Raw genomic sequence first — 15,513 nt, 5'->3', positions numbered from 1 at the left:
AATGTTTTCAAACGGATGAAAGATCTGGAGGGCGTGCTGCCTAGGGTAACAGTCGATCATTCTTTGTATTGAAGCAGGACATAACAGTAGGGCAACATTGGGGTCTTGTTTTACCATGTGGAAAAATAATGCACAGACACCTCGAAGAGAAGGCACGTCACCTGCCTTAACACTTCAGAGAAGTAGCACCTGTTGTCGAAATTACCGGCATTGCGAACCAGAGATGATGGTGTTTTGCACCTGATAGCACCCCTTGCTATGACTCCAGGTGATGGGTCCCTGTGACAATGACAGATGCAGTCCGGAAACTTTCGATCTCTTCGGAGCCTCCACAAACTGATACGTCAGTCTTGATGTTGTACAGCAGTACCAGGCGTAGCGAAACATTAATGAGAACCTTTAGAGAACCAATATTTGATACTGGCTGCAAGGCGCGTTTACTGTCTGACACCTATATCTCGCAGAAGGAATGTAAGGACAAGATAAGTTATTTTAAGGGTCGTACAGAGACGGATGGGCAATAACCTTTCCTTCCTTCCATTTATGAGTGGGACAGGAAAGACAATGAAATATAACATACATTATCTAAATTTAATACCAATAATCTGTAGCCCATTCTCTCAAACACATATGCCTAAAGTTTCAAGCGTAACTTTTTCACAGTTTAGGAGATATAACGCAATAAATGGATAGGTGCAAAGTGCTACAATTCATAAGTAGATGCTCTAAATTGTACCACTGGTATTATAAAGTGTACCACTACATTTTTTTCTACTAAGGCAAGAAACACAGAAATTTGTTGAGTATGACCAATATTTATTTAACTTGTAAGCCAGTAACAAACAAATTTGGAATCTTAACACTTAATTAGAATTATAAAACTACCGTATGCTACTGTAGACTATCTTAAGTGAGTATAGGCTAGGTAGTTTTCCTAGTAGCATTGGTCAGTTAAGATCGTAACCGCGTTTCCTGTGCGTTAAATGTGTTACATACCTATTGGGCGTTACTTCATTTCGATCGCTTTGTTGCGTATTCGGTCGATGTCTTACGAGATTCCACTAGAAATGTGAAGCGGTGAACCATCCAGAAACTAAGTGAGGGTATATACTATGTGATCAAAACTATCCGAACATCTCCAAAAACATACGTTTTTCATATTAAGTGTATTGTGCTGGCACATACTGCCAGGTAATCCATATCAGCGGCCTCAGTAGTCATTAGACATTGTGAGGGAGCAGAATAGGGCGCGCTGAAGAATTCACAGACTTTGAATTTGGTTAGGTGATTGCGTGTCACTTGTGTCATACGTCTGTACGCGAGATTTCCACACTCCTAAACATCATTAGGTACACTGTTTCCGATGTGATAGTGAAGCGGAAACGTGAAGGGACACGTACAGCACAAAAGCGTACAGGCCAGCCTCGTCTGTTGACTGACAGAGACCGCCGACAGTTGAAGAGGTTCGTAATGTGTAATAAGAAGACATCTATACAGAACATCACACAGGAATTCCAGACTGCATCAGGATCCACTGCAAGTACTATGACAGTTAGGCGGGAAGTGAGAAAACTTAGATTTCATGGTCGAGCGACTGCTCATAAGCCACACATCTCGCTGGTAAATGCCAAACGACGCCTCGCTTTGTGTAAGGAACGTAAACATTGGTCGATTGAACAGTGGAAAAACATTCTGTGGAGTGACGAATCACGGTATACAATGTGGCGATCCGATGGCAGGCTGTTGTTTTGCGTGGCACTATCACAGAACAGGCCTACATTGATTTTTAAGCACCTTTTTGCTTCCCACTGTTGAAGAGCAATTCGGGTTGGCGATTGCATCTTTCATCACGATCGAGCACCTGTTCATAATGCACGGACTGTGGCGGAGTGATTACACGACAATAACATCCCTGTAAGGGACTGGTCTGCACAGAGTCCTCACCTAAATCCTATAGAACACCTTTGGGATGTTTCGGAACGCCGACTTCGTGTGAGGCCTCACCGATCGACATCGATACCTATCCTCAGTGCAGCACTCCGTGACGAACGGGCGTCAATTCCCCAAGAAAACTTCCAGCACCTGATGAACATATGCCTGCGAGAGTGGAAGCTGTCATCAAGGCTAAGGCTGGGCCAACACCGTATTGAATTCCAGCACTGCCGATGGAGAGCGCCACGAATTTGTAAGTCATTTTCAGCCAGGTGTCCAGATAATTTTGATCACATAGTGCATAAAGGCCTGTGTAACCTACAGAACATTTTCATTCTACAGAGTTGTCCTCCTGTCTGTTACTTAAAAATAGACAGTATTTATAGCAAAATTTAAATTATCAGTGTTTGATTCAGGTATCATATGGAAATTGTCTATTTGTTACGCGAAACATAGGCATGTTGTAATAAAAATAAAAAAATATATAGATTTATCATACATTGCTAGAAGGGGCAAATTCTTGAAATAAAAGGTAAATTTAAAAAAAAGTGAAAGGAATACATATCAAATATAGCCTCAATACTTCGTCTAGATTATATGAAATACGTTTCTGTTACTCGTAAACAGCTTTCACACTTATCAATGATAACAGGAAACTTTTGCCTTTGATCATGATGAACAACGTTTTATTGAGTACAAAATAACAACAATAATTATACATTTTTTTTTATATTTGTGCATGTAAACTGTACTTGCATCAAAAGTAATTGCTTTGGTTACATAAAAGCGTAGAAGTTATGCGACCAACTAGTTTATATTACATACAAAACTCAATTTATATTTTGTACAGATATAAAATACGTAATGTACAAACAAACAAAAAACAAAGAGTAGTCGTCGACTCCCAGTATCTCTATTAAACACTGAATTATGTTTCTTTCCCTACCAGTGCTACAAGCAATGTTACCATTTACTAAATCATTTATGTTGTTGTTGTTGTCTTCAGTCCTGAGACTGGTTAGATGCAGCTCTCCATGCTACTCTATCCTGTGCAAGCTTCTTCATCTCCCAGTACCTACTGCAACCTGCATCCTTCTGAATCTGTTTAGTGTATTCATCTCTTGGTCTCCCTCTACGATTTTTACCCTCCACGCTGCCCCCCAATACTAAATTGGTGATCCCTTGATGCCTCAGAACACGTCCTACCAACCGATTCCTTCTTCTGGTCAAGTTGTGCTACAAACTTCTCTTCTCCCCAATCCTATTCAATACTTCCTCATTAGTTATGTGATCTACCCATCTAATCTTCAGCATTCTTCTGTAGCACCACATTTCGAAAGCTTCTACTCTCTTCCTTTCCAAACTACTTATCGTCCATGTTTCACTTCCATACATGGCCACAATCCACACACACACCTTCAGAAACGACTTCCTGACACTTAAATCTATACTCGATGTTAACAAATTTCTCTTCTTCAGAAACGCTTTCCTTGCCATTGCCAGTCTACATTTTATATCCTCTCTACTTCGACCATCATCAGTTATTTTGCTCCCCAAATAGCAAAACTCCTTTACTACTTTAAGTGTCTCATTTCCTAATCTAATTCCCTCAGCATCACCCGACTTAATTCGACTACAATCCATTATCCTCGTTTTGCTTTTGTTGATGTTCATCTTATATCCTCCTTTCAAGACACTGTCCATTCCATTCAACTGCTCTTCCAAGTCCTTTGCTGTCTCTAACAGAATTACAATGTCATCGGCGAACCTCAAAGTTTTTATTTCTTCTACATGGATTTTAATACCTACTCCGAATTTTTCTTTTGTTTCCTTTACTGCTTGCTCAGTATACAGATTGAATAAAATCGGGGAGAGGCTACAACCCTGTCTTACTCCCTTCCCAACCACTGCTTCCCTTTCATGTCCCTCGACTCTTATAACTGCCATCTGCTTTCTGTACAAACTGTAAATAGCCTTTCGCTCCCTGTATTTTACCCCTGCCACCTTCAGAATTTGAAAGAGAGTATTCCACTCAACATTGTCAAAAGCTTTCTCTAAGTCTACAAATGCTAGAAACGGAGGTTTGCCTTTCCTTAATCTTTCTTCTAAGATGAGTCGTAAGGTCAGTATTGCCTCACGTGTTCCAGTATTTCTACGGAATCCAAACTGATCTTCCCCGAGGTCGGCTTCTACTAGTTTCTCCATTCGTCTGTAAAGAATTCGTGTTAATATTTTGCAGCTGTGGCTTATTAAACTGATTGTTCGGTAATTTTCACATCTGTCAACACCTAATTTCTTTGGGATTGGAATTATTATATTCTTTTTGAAGTCTGAGGGTATTTCGCCTGTTTCATACATCTTGCTCACCAGATGGTAGAGTTTTGTCAGGACTTGCTCTCCCAAGGCTGTCAGTAGTTCCAATGGAATGTTGTCTACTCTGGGGGCCTTGTTTCGACTCAGGTCTTTCAGTGCTCTGTCAAATTCCTCACGCAGTATCGTATCTTCCATTTCATCTTCATCTAGATCCTCTTCCGTTTCCATAATATTGTCTTCAAGTACATCGCCCTTGTATAGACCCTCTATATACTCCTTCCACCTTTCTGCTTTCCCTTCTTTGCTTAGAACTGGGTTTCCATCTGAGCTCTTGATGTTCATACAAGTGGTTCTCTTATCTCCAAAGGTCTCTTTAATTTTCCTGTAGGCAGTATCTATCTTAGCCCTAGTGACATAAGCCTCTACATCCTTACATTTGTCCTCTAGCCATCCCTGCTTAGCGATTTTGCACTTTCTGTCGATCTCATTTTTGAGACATTTGTATTCCTTTTTGCCTGCTTCCTTCACTGCAATTTTATATTTTCTTCTTTCATCAATTAAATTCAATATTTCTTCTGTTACCCAAGGATTTCTACTAGCCCTCGTCTTTTTACCTACTTGATCCTCTGCTGCCTTCACTATTTCATTCCTCAAAGCTACCCATTCTTCTTCTACTTTATTTCTTTCCCCCATTCCTCTCAATTGTTCCCTTATGCTCTCCCTGAAACTCTGTACAACCTCTGCTTCTTTCAGTTTGTCCAGGTCTCATCTCCTTAAGTTCCCACCTTTCTGCAGTGTCTTCAGTTTTAATCTACAGGTCATAACCAATGGATTGTGGTCAGAGTCCACATCTGCCCCTGGAAATGTCTTACAATTTAAAACCTGGTTCCTAAATCTCTGTCTTACCATTATATAATCTATCTGATACCTTTTAGTATCTCCAGGGTTCTTCCATGTATAGAACCTTCTTTCATGATTCTTAAGCCAAGTGTTAGCTATGATTAAGTTGTGCTCTGTGCAAAATTCTACCAAGCGGCTTCCTCTTTCATTTCTTAGCCCCAATCCATATTCACCTACTATGTTTCCTTCTCTCCCTTTTCCTACACTCGAATTCCAGTCACCCATGACTATTAAATTTTCGTCTCCCTTCACTATCTGAATAATTTCTTTGATTTCATCATACATTTCTTCAATTTCTTCGTCATCTGCAGAGCTAGTTGGCATATAAACTTGTACTACTGTAGTAGGTGTGGGCTTCGTATCTATCTTGGCCACAAGAATGCGTTCACTATGCTGTTTGTAGTAGCTTACCCGCATTCCTATTTTCTTATTCATTATTAAACCTACTCCTGCATTACCCCTATTTGATTTTGTGTTTATAACCCTGTAGTCACCTGACCAGAAGTCTTGTTCCTCCTGCCACCGAACTTCACTAATTCCCACTATATCTAACTTCAACCTATCCATTTCCCTTTCTAAATTTTCTAACCTACCTGCCCGATTAAGGAATCTGACATTCCACGCTCCGATCCGTAGAACGCCAGTTTTCTTTCTCCTGATGACATCCTCTTGAGTAGTCCCCGCCCGGAGATCCGAATGGGGGACTATTTTACCTCCGGAATATTTTACCCAAGAGGACGCCATCATCACTTAATCGTACAGTAAAGCTGCATACCCTCGGGAAAAATTACGGCCGTAGTTTCCCCTTGCTTTCAGCCGTTCGCAGTACCAGCACAGCAAGACCGTTTTGGTTATTGTTACAAGGCCAGATCAGTCAATCATCCTGACTGTTGCCCTTGCAACTACTGAAAAGGCTGCTGCCCCTCTTCAGGAACCACACGTTTGTCTGGCCTCTCAACAGATACCCCTCCGTTGTATTTTATGTATTTTATCAAAACTATCTAACTATAGTTTTGGTAGAGCGCAACTCAATACACGATCATCATTTAAAATATTATGTTACTTTTGGACTTACACTGAATAATTTCAGCATTAGCTACGCGTACAAGTTTGCAGCTAATCACTTTTTCTTCGCACTTACTTTCACACACCGGTTATGGAGCCATACATAGTATTTGAGGAACCTAATCTCTTTCTCCTGGTCAATTTCGCAGACCTCTCAGAACCAACTTGAAGACGTAATGCCACTTTTGCTTCCGCCAGTTTTAGTTTTATTAGACCTACTTTCGTTTTCTCATATTCTTTGTGAAGGAGGAGCCTGTTGTAACGACTACCGATGAGCTCGACAGCAGGTGATGTTATGCTGCCTCTTACTCTTTGTAGAATTGGAGTAGGGGAGATATCTTGTGGGCCTTCTGACACTCTTCTACTACAGATTTATTTTGTGGGAGTTGAAAGATTCAGGAACACTTAAATTCTATTAGTTTGTCTTGATTTACCTGGGAATTCTTGAATTGCCTGTTCACTCAGTTCATCTTCTTCATTTCTAGCTTCTGCTTGTGGGTTGAATTTAGTCGCCACGAGGTCCGAATCAAGGAAAAACGTAAATACGATGGCCAGATTACAGTTCTGGAGAAGTCACTGATAGCATTTTGCACGGTCGCAGCCCTGCCATATAACTCTCCTAACAACTGAGAAAAACTTATCTGACTAATATTGCTGTCAGGATTTGTGCGAAGCCATTTTTCATCTTTGTGGTTGTAATAATCTGTGGTTGTAATAAGCTGCAAGTGGCTTAAAAATGCACTGTCTAGTGTCTGTGGTCTATGAGTGGCTAGCTTCACAAACGAACATTTACTGTCTCAGAGCACAAAATATACTTTAACCACTCCACGCCAAAGTAATCAACTGTCTGTATAATTGTTCAAGTACAACAGCAGAATACAACCTAATACATTTTCTGTCCAACATGCGGCATCACCATGCAGATAGTATGCTAGATATGTTAGTGGTATATTTTAAAGGCGATACAATTTATAACAATTTACCCTACCCTCCGGCATGCTCTTTATAATGACTAGTGACTTATGTGTGAAGATGTATATGTAGAATGCTAAAAAGATACAACTGTCTACCGGTAGAAACAACTCCTGGCTCGACTATTAAAGCACACCATGCTTCAGCTAAGAGATACTCTCGTAACTTTTTTGTTTGTTTCATACTCGAGCTCGTTTTTTTAGATTTGGATGTAAATGGGTGTAGTATGTAACTATAGTGCACTGGCAATTATATGTTGCTTGAAGAGCGTACCATGCTGATGGATTTCTTCTGCTAGTATTTTTGTGTTCATTTCGCGTCAACCTTAAAAATGTGGTTTTAATAGAATGTGAGGAATTGGTTCAAATGGCTCTGAGCACTATGGGACTTAACAGCTGTGGTCATCAGTCCCCTAGAACTTAGAACTACTTAAACCTAACTAACCTAAGGACATCACACACATCCATGTCCGAGGCAGGATTCGAACCTGCGACCGTAGCAGTCGCGCGGTTCCGGACTGCGCGCCTAGAACCGCGAGACCACCACGGCCGGCAATGTGTGGAATTCATTTAAATTTAAGTAAGAGTATTATTTTTCCACTTTAAGGTGAAAGTTGTGCTTTCGCCCCTCATTGTTTATTGTCTGAAGTAAAATGACTAATACAGGATGATAAGTGCAAGGGAACGCTCATCAATAGAGAAAAAATTCACTTAGTGCCCAAAGACAATACAAATAATAAATTGTTGGAACAAATTGGATGGGTTAAATAACCATAGGCAAATTTATGCAGTGGTATGAAGGAGGACGGATGCGTAAATTAATTTGTAGGGAACGCGAATCTAAGACTTTCACTTGTTAGAAGAATTCTGGAAGAATATATCACATCTTCAATGGAAACCGTACGCAAGATCCTCTGAGATCCACTCTTGGATATATTCAAATGTCAAGTGTCCAAAAGTTGAGGTGAAGAAACAGGTCAAAGGAATTCTGAACCTTAAGTGAAAGAAAGACGAAGTTCTTCTCAAGCGAATTTAGAGCATTAGTGTTTCAAACCAACCTTAGAAAAATTCTTCTGCCTACTTTGTAAACACGTTTCACGTAAGATGCATACGCAAGTGCAACAGGAAATGGAGCTCTGAAGTAATGGTGCGATGTATCCTCCGTACTACAAATCATCAGCCATTTTTTATCCAGTGTAGATATGGGTTCCTTCTAGACTCATCTACATGTCTCAGTCATGAGCTTAACACATTAAGTATTTTCCCCTTCTTGCTTCCTGTAGCCAATTGAAATGAATCGTTGTCTAGATCGTTTCTATCGAGAAGAAGCCTACGAAGAATTTTCCTACTGCATTCTCCCTCAGTTCGTCTAACTATATGCCTAGTCGATTAACATTTCCATTTCGTAACAGACACTGTGGTAGCATCAACTTTAGACTTATTTGTCTTCCGGCCCCTTACAGCTGCGTCCAACAATTTCCTTTCCATGCCATTTGGGAAACTCTTAAATTTTTTTATAAGGTTTGTGTATTTCGAGTCCACAGATCTTTGTCAAATGCTAAAACTACATTAAACACATGATCTAAAGATTCAGCTTTAAGCACAATGGTAACCAGCTTAACCTCATACGATCTCCATGATGAAATCCAAATCTTTTCTGTCTACTGGCTATTTTTTTCACTGTCCATTAAATCGTTATTTTCAGTTTTTCTACGTATGCGTGTGTTGTTGCTCGATTACAGGAAAGTGTAAGATACCTTATCCGTAGGGAAGTCAATATATTCAAGAACTGTGTATAATTTCGTAGGTTTTAGTTGAGCTTTCTACACCTTCAGCTACAAACTGTTTCCTGTGATTTATTTCACTGGTTGAACGCAGTCTACTCGAATTAAGTGTCATTGTGCGGGGAAAATATTAATATTCCGTTTACTCAAAACGAAAAACAAATAGGTGGTCACTGTTTGCCCTTACCGAATTCTGCTCAGATTATGGTCATACCATACTAATAATGCAAACAGATGCGTTATTTATAATTACTTACAACACACTGAAAAATGTAAATGCACCAGGTAATCATCTTATTGGAACACCAAATAAGAAAACTACGTAATTAATTTATTACTTACTGACATAAATGATACCTTGTGACATAAAAGATAGAAAAAGTAGCTATTCGGAAATAGACATTCAATGCCCGCCTTACTGCAGCAAGCATAACTTTATTAGTTAGGGAAAAAAGAAAGGGAGATTAATGTTTAATGTCCCGTCGACGCCAAGATTAGAGACAGAGCGCAAGCTCGCCAAGACAAGGATAAGGAAAGAAATGTTGCATAAGGTTATAATATGACATCTTCCTTATACTAATACGAAATTTGCTGCAAATAGTATATTTATTGTTGTATTCGTCTAGATGGAGTGATGTCCATAAAACATCTTGGAACGTAATTTCTGTTATTTACTGTGTTGTTACTACGGGTTATGTATTTACCTTGTACAGAAAAGTCGTGTTACTCTTTGGCAGTTGTCAAATGACAGATAATGCATCAATGGAACGATCTATCATTTGACAACTGTCAAAGAGTAACACAAAATTTCTATAGAGGCTAAATACATGACTCATATTAACAACGCAGTAAATAAAGGAAATTACGTTTCCAAGATGTTTTATGGACGTCACTCCATCTAGACGAAAGCCTGAAAATGGCTGCCGAAACAAGCTTGTCTTGAAGGAAACCAAAATATGGCCTGCCGGAAGGGGCATTGAAACCTGCACCAGCCCGCATCTCGTGGTCGTGCGGTAGCGTTCTCGCTTCCCACGCCCGGGTTCCCGGGTTCGATTCCCGGCGGGGTCAGGGATTTTCTCTGCCTCGTGATGGCTGGGTGTTGTGTGATGTCCTTAGGTTAGTTAGGTTTAAGTAGTTCTAAGTTCTATGGGACTGATGACCATAGATGTTAAGTCCCATAGTGTTCAGAGCCATTTGAACCATTTTTGAAACCTGCACCACCCGAATGCTAGTTCAGTGGCAGTAAGGAGTATATCAGGTGTCCCTGCCCAGGTGCATTTTCTCTACTGTTTCGGCACGTGCTTACAATTTAAGCGTTTGCAATATGTAGACAGTCATCTCATTAAGTATCTCGCGCGACGCCAGGTGTCAACGGAAAACACCAGCGCGTAGGAAAGAAAACTTTCTTCCAGAATTTTAGGTGTTCGTTCCAAAGAGTGGTCCCAAATTAGACTAAGACTACATTCAGTTTAAGCGCTTATATCTGTATACGTATACTTCGGCCAGGTTGCCCCTTCACGCGTGTCGGTGTACGCTGCGCCGTCTTGCTACCGCCGAGCTGCAGTACAACTCAAGACATTCATGGAACGCAGGTTATTCTCCGTGTTTTGCAGCCCCTATTAATACATATCGTTCAACCGAATACAGTACTACACTAACATGACAACGTTCTATCGCAAGGGTACATGAACTTCCACTTTTCTGAAATTTATTTTATAATGTGAAACATGCGATGAGCATTACTTATTTGGGTTGACCCCATCCAAACATTGAAAAACCCAAATTTCAGATCCATAGTACTAGACGACTGACGAGGGAAAGTCCCAATCGCAACGCCCTCAGATTCAATGGTAAAATGACCCATTGGATAACCCGTCAAAAACTGAAAACAGATCAGGCAAGAAAACCGGAAGAAGGTGTACTGAACTGTGAATAAAGAAGCAAAATAGAAACAGTGAACGGTTCAGGCTCAAAATGTGCAACACCAAGCGCACTGTAAGAATCACGGCGTCATGGTTGTATGGTCATAGCGCTGGACTCAAATCTCCCTCGTGCCTCATTCTTTTTTTTTCACAAAATTATGAACTTTCCGTCCGGTGATCGATGTGTCTTTGCTTCTGTAGTCTCGGCAATCGTCATGCTATACATTGGTTATAGAATATGAGTCATGTGGTAAGAATATATTACCGTCATAATTAAATGTGATGGATAGTGAGAGCAGGCGATATGCTGCATAGACCTCTCACAGAAATGAAAACAATAAATAAACGGGTGTGAACTATGTTACAACAAAGGAATTGAAGAGTCAAAACTTCCAAAACGGAATGCAAGAGCCATAACGTGGGATACTTGTGTAGAACAAACAAGAGGTACGTAGTACGTACCTCTAGAGGTCTCTTCCTTACACCTCGCTGTTGCAGACGGTCGTTACACCACGACATAGACAAAGGTTTAAATACAGCGAATAGACACATCAATGACCGGACGGACAGTTCATAATTCAGTAAAAAAAAAGAAAAGAAAAAATTTCCCCCTTCGCAGTCTAACACCGTCACCACACAATCAAAACGACGTGGTTATTTAAATTTGCTTGATGTTGCACACCTTGAGTTTGGACCGTTACCTGTTCGATTTTGCTTCTTTTCTTCACAGTCCAGTACACCTTCCTCCTATTTTCATGTTTGATCTGTGTTCAGTTTTTGACGGGCTTTCCACTGGTCCATCTTACCAGTAAATCTGAGGGGAATGCGATGGGGAGTTTCCTAGTAAACCAGTGCGCGGTAACCCGATTACATCCGCAGATTGCCTGTCTAACGGCTTCCAGGGGAACAAAAATTTAGTTTTCAATATTTCATACATTTATTGTCCAAATCTGAACGTTTAAAATGTTGTCATCATCTACTCATTAAGAGGTTTAAGTAAGACGAGTTTTAGTGTTAGAAAGTGTGTATGCAGAATGATTCTGCAATGATACTACAAACTCTCGGCGCTGGTGGAGAGGGTAAATGTACCAGTTTTAACTAAGGGATCCTAGTCCGGAAACGAGTGAATCGAAAGTTATAAGCGAAAATTGTTCTGTTAAAGTGGAATACGAGTTCATGTACCGGTACTGTCGTTGCTAAGATTATAGCACAGGAAATTTTCAGAGGTGGTAGCTTGGACCAATGCAAGAAAAAAAACTGTCTAGTAAACATGGACTCTAAAATGCATTCCTTAAGGGCTATGAGGACTTGTTCATCTTCGATACTGCGAAAAACATCTCTTCCACTACAAACTCTTTGGTTTCCATATTTTTGGAGGTGGTAGTATGGAACAAAAGAAGGAAAAAATGACCAGGGCTCTAAAACGCATACCTTAAGCGTTATGAGCACTTGTTCATTTCCGCTACTGTGGAACACATCTCTTCTACTGAACAAGTGTTCATAGCTCTTAAGGTATATATTTTACAGACCGTGTTTACTAGAGATTTTTGTCTTATTTTGGTCCATACTACCATCTCTGAAAGTTGTCCATCCTACAATCTTAGCAACAACAGTGCCGGTACATGTGATCCTCTGTCAGAGGTATCAGAACGAGTTTCGCTTGTAACTTTCGACTCTGTTGTTTCTGGGCCGGGGTTCCCACTATTTGAGAATGAGAGAACTTAGCGCCTTCCAGCAAACACTGCATATAATTTCAAACTTACGCAATATATTCCCGTTGACGTCCCGCACAAAATAATGAAAGGAAAAAGTTTATCGCTCACCACTTTTTCTTTGTTCGAGTAGTAAATCTTCAACATCAGCCACGACTTTTTAACTTACTACTTCTTTACTACGAGCTCCATTCGCAACACATTTTGCAGACAGTATCCATATACATTATGTAATCAAAAGTATCCTGACACCTGGCTGAAAATGACTTACAAGTTCGTGGAGCCCGCCATCAGTAATGCTGTAATTCAGTATGGTTTTGGCCTACTCTTAGCCTTGATGACAGCTTCCACTCTCGCAGGCATACGTTCAGTCAGGTGCTGGAAGGTTTCTTGGAGTACGGCAGCCCATTCTTCACGGAGTGCTGCACTGAGAAGAGGTATCGATGTTGGTCGGTGAGGCCTGGCACGAAGTAGGCGTTCCAAAACATCCCAAAGGTATTCTGTAGGATTCCGGTAAGGACTCTGTGCAGGCCAGTCCATTACAGGTATGTTATTGTCGTGTAACCACTCCACCACAGACCATGCATTATGAACAGCTGCTCCGTTGTGTTGAAAGATGCAATCGTCATCCCTGTATTGCTCTTCAACAGTGGGAAGCAAGAAGGTGCTTATAAATCAATGTAGGCCTGTGCTGTGATAGTGCCCCCCCCCCCTCCCAATGAAAAACATGACCACACTATAACACCACCGCCTCCAAATTTTACTTCTGACTCTACACACGCTGGCAGATGACGTTCACCGGGCATTCGCCATACCCACAGCCTGCCATCGGATCGCCACATTGTGTACCGTGATTCGTCACTCCGCACAACGTTTTTCCTCTGTTCAATCGACCAATGTTTCCGCTCCTTACACCAAGCGAGGCGTCGTTTAGCATTACCGGCGTGATGTGTGGCTAATGAGCAGCCGCTCGACCATCAAAACCAAGTTTTCTCAACTCCCGCCTAACTGTCATAGTACTTGCAGTGGATCCTGATGCAGTTTGGAATTATTGTGTGATGGTCTGGATAAATGTCTGCCTATTACACATTACGAACCTCTTCAACTATCGGCGGTCTCTGTCAGTCAGCCGGCCGGTGTGGCCGTGCGGTTCTAGGCGCTTCAGTCTGTAACCACGTGATCACTACGGTCGCAGGTTCGAATCCTGCCTCGGGCATGGATGTGTGTGATGTCCTTAGGTTAGTTAGGTTTAAGTAGTTCTAAGTTCTAGGGGACTGATGACCACAGATGTTAAGTCCCATAGTGCTCAGAGCCATTTGAACCTTTTTTTTTTTTGTCAGTCGACAGACGAAGTCGGCCTGTACGCTTTTGTGTTGTACGTGTACCTTTACGTTTCCACTTCACTATCACATCGGAAACAGTGTACCTAGGGATGTTTAGGAGTGTGAAAGTCTCGCGTACAGACGTATGACACAAGTGACACCCAATCACCTGACCACGTTCGAAGTCCGTGAGTTCCGCAGAGCGTCCCATTCTGCTCTCACAATGTCTAATGACTACTGAGGTCGCTGATATGGAGTACCTGGCAGTAGGTGGCAGCACAATGCACCTAACACGAAAAACGTATATTTTTGCGGATGTCCGGATACTTTTGATCACATAGTGTATGTCACAGAATGGAGCTGCAAAATTATAATAATATGCGACACGTAGTTCAGAATATTCGACTTCATAAACACTGAGTTGCGTGAAAATCTAGCTTTTGCTTAAAATGGAGAGCAAATTAGCCATGATTTACTTCGCCAGCGTTTGAGAATGACAGCCCTTAGCGACTTCCGACAAATTTCAAACCTTTTCTTCACATTTTCTCGGTTACATGGTTGACATCCGGTGTAGCGAACCAAGGTATGTATATTGAGAGTGTTTTTCTTTTTCTGTCTCAGGGAACGCAGACGATGGAGCCATGAACGTTGCCACCAGAGATGCAGACAACTCTGACAGCGAGGACCGTCAGTCGGTGGCAAATTACGTCGTCTTTCTTGACAACTGTTTGTGTTCCTGGTGAGTTTTTGCCCATTTCTGTGACATCTTATTTGACTGCATAAGTTCCAGAAGAATGAATGTAATTTCTATGCTAGCGTATGTGAAATTCTTTTGATGCGTCCCATCACAATTTCCTCTATGCATCACCATGATCTCTGGGTTGTGTCTTTGACCCAAGATTGCTGGGTCCCAGGTTTTTCCCAGTCACTGCTTAGATTTGAATAAAAATGTGACAGAAGACTTCCGGCATAAACAGTCGCACTCACTGTAGCAAAAGAACTTTTTCAAAGAGAGGGCAGGAATTACAGGACAACCTCTAGCACTTGGGGTGGGAAATGCCCCTAAAGGCGGGAGAATCAGCCACGATCAACGGCATCGGGTGCAGAAGCCAATGAAACCACTGCATTAAAGACACATAACGCGTAGCCACAGAAAATGTGGCAAGTAGTTGAAGAAAAGTCAGATGATCATGAAATACGCAGCTTGTAGAGATCGTTGATGTGAGCGTGGCACGCAGGAGTCCAGCAGTGGAATGTGCTATCTGCCTGCCACGATTATGGGCTCAACACACAAACAACATCGAAACTGGTGTCAGCCTTCTATTCCCTTAACCCAGCAAATTGCGAATCATAGTAATTCAGTAAGTTCTGTGACCTCAAAACTGCACTGAATGAAAATAAGAGCAGTTCTCATTAGTTCACTGTCACACAAATTAATCACATATCGTTCCATGCAGGGGCACCTGATTTACAGTGGAACGCCGTCACAGTAAGAGCACAATTCTGCTATGCAAAAAAAAGGGTCATCTTCATAATTTAGCGAGGGTCACCTGAAATGAAATGTTGGACAATAAAAAGGGGGGAACGGGGAA

At 41.3% G+C, this 15,513-nt stretch overlaps 1 protein-coding gene across 2 annotated transcripts in view; it reads left to right on the top strand.

The window, feature by feature from the left end:
- The window catches only part of LOC124554721, a 127,581-nt gene that overhangs the window by 85,578 nt on the left and 26,490 nt on the right, over window positions 1–15,513 (top strand). For both annotated transcript variants that reach the window (XR_006968422.1, XM_047128368.1), the window contains exon 4: window positions 14,543–14,660. Coding sequence is in view for 1 of the 2 variants with exons in the window: in XM_047128368.1 (XP_046984324.1) it covers window positions 14,543–14,660 (118 nt within the window). In the remaining variant the exon portion in view is untranslated. The remainder of the gene's footprint in view (window positions 1–14,542; window positions 14,661–15,513) is intronic.

Source organism: Schistocerca americana, chromosome X (assembly GCF_021461395.2).
Source record: "Schistocerca americana isolate TAMUIC-IGC-003095 chromosome X, iqSchAmer2.1, whole genome shotgun sequence".
NCBI lineage: Eukaryota > Metazoa > Arthropoda > Insecta > Orthoptera > Acrididae > Schistocerca > Schistocerca americana.
Note: the sequence above shows the minus strand (reverse complement) of the source record. Positions and strands in the feature narration are given on the sequence as shown.